The sequence below is a fragment of the Quercus robur genome, chromosome 4 (assembly GCF_932294415.1).
Source record: "Quercus robur chromosome 4, dhQueRobu3.1, whole genome shotgun sequence".
NCBI classification, from domain to species: domain Eukaryota; kingdom Viridiplantae; phylum Streptophyta; class Magnoliopsida; order Fagales; family Fagaceae; genus Quercus; species Quercus robur.
The window spans coordinates 74,610,047-74,619,218 of record NC_065537.1 but is presented as its reverse complement, the minus strand read 5'-3'; the positions used below and the strand labels follow the sequence as shown (position 1 = coordinate 74,619,218).

General features: G+C 36.1%; 1 protein-coding gene across 1 annotated transcript; it reads right to left on the bottom strand.

Annotated features, from left to right (window-relative positions):
- Positions 1-210: 210 nt before the first annotated feature.
- On the bottom strand, positions 211-7,198 carry LOC126722582 (uncharacterized). Its single transcript, XM_050425729.1, has 17 exons — positions 7,062-7,198; positions 6,925-6,929; positions 6,339-6,446; positions 6,125-6,252; positions 5,575-5,856; positions 5,336-5,440; positions 5,190-5,261; positions 4,425-4,527; positions 4,243-4,344; positions 3,994-4,130; positions 3,408-3,692; positions 3,202-3,312; positions 3,049-3,111; positions 2,920-2,955; positions 1,570-1,635; positions 1,280-1,354; positions 211-795 (listed from the first exon to the last, which is right to left on the bottom strand). Exons 1-17 carry the CDS (start codon positions 7,196-7,198, stop codon positions 388-390), a joined length of 2,223 nt encoding a protein of 740 aa, XP_050281686.1. The 3' UTR covers positions 211-387.
- Between the last annotated feature and the right edge of the window lie 1,974 nt (positions 7,199-9,172).

The following is a 9,172-nucleotide window of genomic DNA, read 5'->3' as shown; positions in this document are numbered from 1 at the left end:
TAACTTTGCAGAATTCACTTTGAGGTACGTAACTTCCAAACCCAATCAAGACTTTAATTCCATTTTGTTAGAATTATAGTTAAATGATTGAATTAACTATTTCTTAACAACTTAAACTTTTGAGACAATAAGTCATTTATGACTTATCACATTTGAAATTCCTAACTTTTTTCACCATTTATTTTTTGTGTGACTAATCATTTTTCAATGTATTAAAAGCTTGTTCTGTTCCTTCCACAACCTGATAGCTAACAATGAATCTTTAGGATCAGTCAAAAGTATGTGTGTAGAACAAAGTTATCAAGCTGGAATACTAAGTCAAATGGTATGGCAGGGTTTGTCTATATGGGGGAAGAGAATGAGCCAGCTGCAAAGTCCCATATCTTATTACCCTCCAGCATATCTTCGTTCTCGTTTGCCCCTGATTCTGATTCGCCTTCTCTGCCCCGATGCAGCAGGAACTTCCTTGCCCCTGATTCTGATTCGCCTTCTCTGCCTCGATGTAGCAGGAACTTCCTCGTTCTCTCCCAATTGCCTTCTCTGCTCCAATGCAGCAGGAACTTCCCCCCCTTCCTCGTTCTCTCCCAATTGCCTTCTCTGCTCTAATGCAGCAGGGACTTCCCCTCCTTCATCGTTCTCTCCCAATTGCCTTCTCTGCTCTGATACAGCAGGAACTTCCCCTCCTTCCTCGCTCTCTCCCAATTGCCTTCTCTGCTCTAATGCAGCAGGAACTTCCCCTCTTTCCTCATTCTCTTCATCAGGAGCTTCATCTCCTTCCTCATTCTCTTCCAAATCCTATTCAATGAACACAATGTTCTCAAAGCAGAATTTCTAACATTACACCATGCATGTAAAAACAAACTGGAAAAACTTGCATACTGTTCTTTAGGTAGTGAACCTTAAGTCCCCCAATTAGATTCAACCACCTAGTTGCATTGATCAATGAACCACATGACTGAATTAATTGTCCTTGGAAAAAGATAATATGATTTATGTTGCATTGGTCAATATAGCCAAGTGGTTGAATTTAATTAGGGACCCTAAAGTACAAAACGTAAGCAACTATACTTAGTCACCAAACCAGGTATGGTTTGGCAAAAATTGATAGATGATCTCTTTGAACCAGAATTTTTGATTGTTTGCTAGCTAATCATTAGAACTAAAGTTTGTCGAATAATGTGATTATTATAATTGCTTTGTAGATACTGGCAAATTGAAAGTTCTCTTCAAAGAACTTCAAGAATTATATTATATAAGTTCCCCAAAAATACCTTCATACCTGGTGTTGTACAGTAGGGTTGATCTGCTGCCTTGGCCTCTTCCTTCCTATAGTTCTTTTTGCTTTTTTAGTCCACTATGCAATCAACAAAATGTTCTCAATATTATTCAATACAATAATATATAGAAAAACAAACAATAGTGGTAATTGTCAAACAGACTGATATGCTTCACTGTTTCATCAGTTCTAATCACAACAAACGTTGCAAAGAGATAACAGCATGCTTAAATAATATATAGTTTAAAATATAAACATTTTTTTTTATAGGTGTTTAAAATATAAACACTTACCGCACCAGATATGGGTTTTGAACTTGATTGAGATCCTACTTGAACCAGATTGTGACTGTTTGGAAGCTAATCAATAGAAATGAAATTGACCAATCGGTAATGTTGTATATATGTATTCCAGTCAACATTGGAAATTCAAAAAGTACTCTTTGGGATGAGCAGAGTTGAACATAAGGAAGAAGACTGCGCCCACCCCCCCCCCCCCCCCCCCCCCTTTCTTTTTCTGGTTTTCCCCCTAGCAGAGCAGTGAGGACAGAATTGAAAACCGAAAACCTATCTAATGATGGAAGAATGGGTTTAGGGCGAGTGATTTTGTTTATAGTTCAACTCTAGTGACTTAGAGCATATGAAGAAAAAAAAAAAAGAGTAAAAAAATTGCAAAGTAACACATTTCAGGAAATTCTAGATACCCACATAAAGTGATGTTTTAATGTTCTATTGCATCATCAACTAAAGGTGAAGAACTATACAAAAAATGCAGCATTAATAATTGTAAAAGGTGTAAAGAAAGGGGCAAGACCTGGAAATACAATACAGCCATGAACCTAATGCAGTTTTCCTTGGCTATAAACGGTAACCCAAGAAAAGTTTAGGATCAAAACAAAGACAGACAAGAGGGAAAGAATCTAGGGAACCATTCCTAATCCACCAAGACCCCATTTCCAGACCAACCAAAAAACAGGAAACAATCAAAAAGGTGAAGCATGACAAAAACTTTAAGAAAAATAGAAGGAAAAGCCAATGGGCTGGCTTAAAATCCAAGGAAGCCCATATAAGAGACTCTGGAAACAAGAATACTCTTGACATGGCTTAATTACAAAAGATAACTCTAAAAGTTTTAAAAAGGATATTGGCTGTGACTGATTTTCCTACTGCAAACATAATTGCCTATAGCTTTCAAACCAACAGTAAAATTAATAGTTATTTCCTCTTCCTATATGCAAAGAAAGCTAATGTGTTGCCAATTTAAGCCTTGATTATTGTGGCTAGCTACTAGCATCAGAACATGCCACTGTGCTTTGTTCTCATAAACCATAGCCAAAAGCAGGTATTAATTTGCAAGTCAGAAAAGAAACTAGCAATATATGTGCAGTTCTCATAAATTCTGCAACCATTGGTTAAAACCTAAATTGCACCCTAAAATTTTGTATTCATTTTTGTCCCTAAAGTTTAATTTTTGTAATTGTAGCCCTTAAGTTTTAACTTTTAACATTTCTATCAAATTGGTCCTTCAGTCCACTGTCATTTATAAAAAAATCCTACCATTAAGACCAATCAAACACATCATCTCACATATGTGAATTTTACATACAACAATTAATAGAATGACCAACTTGACATCAATCAAACCTCAATGAGTTGTTCTTCAATGGAATTCTGGGTTATCTACAAACAAAAAATAAAAAGGAATAAGTGAATAAGTTATCCAAGTTGTTTTCATAGTTACCACTTACAAAAGATGAAATTGAACTTTAATACCTTTTGCTTCTCATAAAATAGAAGCACAACATTTTCAGAAAATATTTTTTGAATAGGAACATCCTAAAGTACAAAGATCAATAGTGAGACATTAATCATTAATAATTAAAACATTCACAAATGATTTTTAATTATGAATAAAGTGTAACTTACGGAATTAAAATATTTCACCCATGAATTTCCTTGTCGGATGTATGAACAATAACAATCTTCATTTTTAACCCTCACTTTCTTTATCAATCCGTATAGAGAATACAGATGATGCTGTCAAAACAGAATTATCAAACTAGAATATCTTAATACTCATTTATCAACCAAGCAAAGAAATTTTTATAATTCAAATTATTTTATTAACTTACCTTTTTAGAATCACTTAAACACAGAAGCAAAGGACATTTTTTATGATGATTTTCCAGTATCTTAATTTCAAAGGTCAAAATCTCTGGAAGTTTTCTAAACTGCCGGAAAATTCTTGACCTAGTAGCCCCTTCACAATATGTACAATGTACATCAACTTCATGCATAAGCCAATCTTTGACTACTGTCTCTGTCTTCATGTTGTTCACATCCACTTCCAATGCAAAGCATGGATCTTTCTTATCATCCATTGATGGTGGTCCATATGAACATTTAAGGCAACGAGACTGAAATATCAATAATTACTTTTTACTATCAGTTCATTTGAAGGTAATTCAGATATAGCAAAAATAAAGGTAGAATCTAATCAAAAAGTTGAATATGATTATCACAAGGCTACTAAGGGTAATTGCACACATTCAATAGGTATAAGTTTACATAACAGTCTCACCTTAAAAATTAAGGTGAGCCTTTGCATAAAGTAATAGAACCCATAAGAACCTAAGCTATATCATATGTTCAAACAGCAAACTTATTGAATAAAAATAATGGCAAAAAGAAAAAAAAAATTAGAAAAAGCTCTAGTACCGTCGTATAGCTTGTACAAATAAAAATATCCTCCATTGGCCCCTTTGATACTTCACACCGTACTAACCCATTAACTAATGCTTTAAAAAAGCTGTAAGGTGTATTCTCTGCGGCCTGCTTCTCTCTTTCCAAGAGCACTTGGGGAAAAAACATAATAGAAAATTCACACACATATCAATAATAATTCACATAAGCAAACTAGTTCAGAATAACTTTGGGAAAAAAAAAAATTAAAGCGGAAGAAATTACAGGGTAATAATTCAGAAAAATCTGAAACATCATATGGATCATCTGAAATCTCGCTCATAAATTTTTTTAGCAAGAATCCTCCACAAGCTTCTTTATTCGTACCTGTAAGCAAGTACATAACATTTTATACTGGTAATACCATATAATAAAAAGGTGTCTAAAATTATCTATTAATAACTTACAGTGATGGTTGCGAAGTGCAAATTGTAAAGCATCTGTCTCAGCCAATATATGTAAAACTGATCCTATTAGGGATTGGTTTTGCAAATTTTGAATGGCTCGAACCTAAAAAGAGAGGAAAAAAAAACAATTTTAACAATGGAAACAAGAAATTATAATAAAAACTAGACACTAACAGGTTCAATGCATGAAGTTATGACAAAAATGTATGTATGATATGTGTTTAATTAATAACTATCAATAAATAGAAGTCAAATTAGAGAATTTTTAAGAATCTACCTAATTTAATTAGAATTGGATTAAAGAAATTTAGTTTTAGTATTTGGTTGCAATAGTGAGTTCTTATTATTTTAAACTAACATGGTTTAGGATTATTTGTAACTCTATATAACAAATAAAAAAAAAAATACAGATTAGACTGATGACGTGAGATATGTGCCTTCAAAGCTTATATGGTAACAATAGAAGAAATCAACAAAAAGTCAAAGGCTTCCAATATATTTGTTAAGAAAAATATTATTGAAAATGACCACAATTGTAAAGAGACAACTTTAACGTGATCCATCCTAGCAAGGACCAAACTAATTGGTTTCAAGCCCACGAACCTAAGCCAAATCAAGCTTGGTCATTATTCAATGACCCAACAATCTACAAACAAGTTTTTTTTTGATAAGTAACAATCTACAAACAAGTTATACTGGTAAGCCTAAGTGTGCATGTTTCCCAAAACTAAAACTTAAATAAGATGAACAATTAAAAATCCATACCTTTGGATCTCCCTTCTCGTAAAAGAGCATGCATGGATCGTCTTCATATGGAAATTTATCAACCCAGGAAATCTAATGACAAGGTTATAAAGAAGTGGTGAATATTTGTCTATTGATAATAACCTATCACAAAGTAGATGACTTACATTTTGATCACTAAAACCCACCCATCCATCACCATGGTGGATGTAAGAGCTGTAATTTCCATCTACTTGTTGCAACACCACCCCATACAATGTATAAAAATGTCTCTGTCAAATCAAGTTTTTAACACTAGTTATCAATGTTGTACTAATCACTAATTGACAAAAGAAAAGCAAGTAAATCTTTTTTTTTTTTCTTGTTGAATAAACACAAGTAAATAAAACAAACTACAGTAGCATACTGTTCTGTCAGGATCTCTGAGAATGATCTCATTTTCCAACTGTCCATCATTTGCAACCGATTTCTTCTGTTTGAAGACCAAAATTTGTGGCAGCTTACTAAAATAGTCAATTTGCTCCATTTCACCACCAGGATTGCAGACTGTACAATCACGATCAATAATCTTGCCAACACGAAACTGCCTAACAGCTTCTATAACTGTAAGTCCCTCAATGTCATGCAAATCAATGGCTTCATATTCAATGGGCTGCTTCATTGATACCCAACAATAGTGGCAGTAGTACTGCAATTTTTATATTAAGAATAATTAGAGCATATGTTATGACAAGATTTTAAAGCCAAAAAAAAAAAAAAGTACTTTCCTAAAAGTGTGATGTAATCTAATCTTAAGCAAAATTAAACTTGAGACCAGTTACTTAAGGAATTATTCAACCAATACACACGAACTATAAAGCATTAACTTTTTCTAAAAGGATGGCTTCCATGAAACATTTCCACATGTGATATGTAAAACCCACCCCTTCATATAAAGGATTAAGAATAATAAATACCTCTTGGATGATTTCAGATAAAAAAATTTTCGCAATTGGTTTTCCAGATTCTTCAAGTCCAGCGAGTAAGCCCGAAAAACATGTTGAAGCATCCCATTTCAAATTGGCACCAGTCTTTTTAAGAATGTCTACAAAAAGCAAATCAATAAATTCACCCATCATGGTGTACCACAAATTAAAAGAGTTGCAAGTTATGTAAGGGTACAAGATTTACCTTCTAAAGTGTTAAGAAACTCTGATGGGTTATATGGCTTCAAACTCCCATTTTGCATCTCCTTCATAAAGTTTCTTAATAAATCTACAGGACAAAATTGTTGGTCACCTGTAACCAAGCACATTCAAACTCAAAATACTATAAAATAAGACAATTACACAAATATTCTAATTAAAAATCTTACAAAAGTGTTCAGAGCTATCAATAGCTGATCGAAGTGCACGAGTATGGGTCAAGACTTGTAATATTGCTCCCATACAATAATTTTCTGTCAAACATTTTATTTGTCGAACCTGTGGAGATCAACACAGTGAGATAGGTTAATTTCTCGTAGGTATCCAATCTCCTTCAAACATATATATAAAAATGCTCTCCCACTTCTTTTTTATTTACTATTTTTATTTATTTATTTTATAATTCAGCTCAAATTCATTTCTAGAACTAGAGTACAATGCAAGCCATGGATCAAATAAACTGCTAGCAAGAAACAATAAACTTGCTGCACCAAAAGAAAGGTACAACAACACTAATGCAGACACAACTGAACATTATGCAGAGACACCTAAACCAAGGAGCTGAAAATAACCAGCTCTAATACAACCTACACCAAATCAATAAGCAACACTGAACAAATAGGAGGTCAACCTAAAGAAGTGTCCCAATGAACAGAATGAGAAACACCCCAAAAACAAGTGGCTCTATTAATAACAGAGTTACAAAAACCTTTCTGGGATTCCAATGTGCACTTTCATTCCCATTTTGATCATCTTAATATATCTTCTCAGATCCTCGATCATGAGTTTTGCTCCAAAAACATCAACAGGGTTAAAGCAAGCATAGGAAGGCCTGCCATCACCCATGTTATGTATGCTGATGATATTGTACTCTTCTCAAAGGCAACCAGAAATGATGCTGCTAACATCATCAAGTGTATCGAAAATATTGCAGCTGGTCCAGTCAAGAAATCAATTGGAACAAATCAGGTATTTTCTTCTCCAAGCACTCTTGACCAAGCATCAGAAGAGCAATCAAGCATCAACTGCACATGAAAATCCTTAAAAAGGAAGCTGTATACCTTGGGGCACCCCTTTTCCTAACCAGATCTCCCACTAAGGATTTCAAATTCCTTCTAGACAAGCTAATAACCAAGCTGATGGGGTGGAGAAGCAAGTGCCTTTCTTGGGCAGGTAGGAGTACTCTCATTAGCTCTGAAGCACAAGCCATCCCCATTTACTCCGTGTCCTATTTCAACATTCCGGCCAAGATTTGCGACAAGCTAGACTCTACATCTAGAAGATTTTGGTGGAAACCCAAGGCCTCAGTAGGCAGACTCATAGCTTGGAATTCTTGGGACAAGCTCTGCTGGCCCATAAGCCTAGGAGGTCTCAGGTTCAAGAAAGCAAAAGATTTCAATAATGTGATGCTTGCTAAATTAGCCTGGATGGTTGCCTCTAAGAGGGACAGCATTTGTATGGCTGTGGTGAGAGCTAAATTCAAGGTAAAACATGATTGGCTTTATAGCAACCCCCCCCCAAGTCAGCTTCCCCGTCATGGAGAGCCATTGAAAAAGCCAAGCAACTGATAGTTAAAGGTGCATGTTACATTGTTGGAGATGGCCAGTCAATTAACGTTTGGTCTGATCCGTGGGTGCCTCAGTTACAAGGGTTCAAACCTGTACGAAGAAATGAGTCACAAAATCAGACCCCCCTCACTGTTTCACAGCTATTTGATCCCACTTCTCACAGTTGGAATTCTAGACTTATCCTCGAGTTATTTGATGCTGCCTCTGCTCAAGCCATCATGTCTATCCCCCTACCAATCAGCCCCAAATCTGATAAACTCATTTGGACTCTGGACTCCAAGGGTTTGTTCTCGGTTAAGTCAGCCTATAGAATTTCAGTTGATCAAGAACCTAATCCTAGTCAAGCCAAGGTGCCTTGGAAGAAGCTTTGGAAAGCAAGGCTCCCCAAGAGAATTAAAATGCTCATTTGGAGGATTGGTAACAAATCTCTCCCCACCAATGAAAATTTTCCATGCAGATTGGAGTACAGTGACCTCAATTGCACCCTATGTAAGAATGGTTGGGAGTCTTGTGTACATCTGTTCTTTGAATGCCCCATAGCTAGAGCTTTATGGCTATCTTCCTGCTGGGGGCCCAGTGTAGATACTAGCATGCTGCAGACTAATGAAGACATTGTCAAGCTTATCATTGAGCCTCCAACATCCACCACCAATGCCCATGACCAATGGCTCATAACTCTCAATATAGCCCTCATTTTGGATGAAATTTGGTTCTTAAGGAATCACATCTGTTAAAAAGATGCCCAGGTAGATATTCCCAAATCTATCCCAGGTACAAGCTAAATTCTTAGAGTACTCCAAGCTGCTATCTGTTCCTCCTCCTGCCCCCCCCCCCCCCCCCCCCCCCCTTCACCATCTAGTTCCACAACCTTGGCTCCCCCTCCCTTAGGATGGTTAAGATTAATGCGGATGCAGCTTCTTCTGAGTACAGAGTTGCTATGGGGGTGATAGCTAGAAATCGTTTGGGTGAGGTCATTTGCGCTTGGGGCAGATGTTGCCCGTTATGCTCTCCTCTCCAAGCCAAAGCTGCTGCCCTTCAATGGGCAGTTGAGCTTGCAAGCCGAGAACAGTGGCACCAGGGTTATCTTTGAGGGTGATGCGAAGTCTTGCTTTGATGTGCTATGCTCGTCCGCTCTTTCCCTTAACTGGTCCATCAATACCTACATTAGCAATATTCCGAGTCTTTCTTCTGCTTTTCCTTCTATTAGGTTTTGTTGGGTCAGGAGACTTTGCAATTCTGCTGCTCATGCAGT

Excerpts from the sequence above, each read along its gene's own strand:
- LOC126722582 (XM_050425729.1), bottom strand. The coding sequence starts at position 7,198 with ATGGGTGATGGCAGGCCTTCCTATGCTTGCTTTAACCCTGTTGATGTT. Across the intron at positions 5,857-6,124 it reads TATCTGAAATCATCCAAGAG|TACTACTGCCACTATTGTTG; the intron begins GTATTTATTATT and ends TAAAAATTGCAG. Across the intron at positions 3,112-3,201 it reads GGGTGAAATATTTTAATTCC|GATGTTCCTATTCAAAAAAT; the intron begins GTAAGTTACACT and ends TTTGTACTTTAG.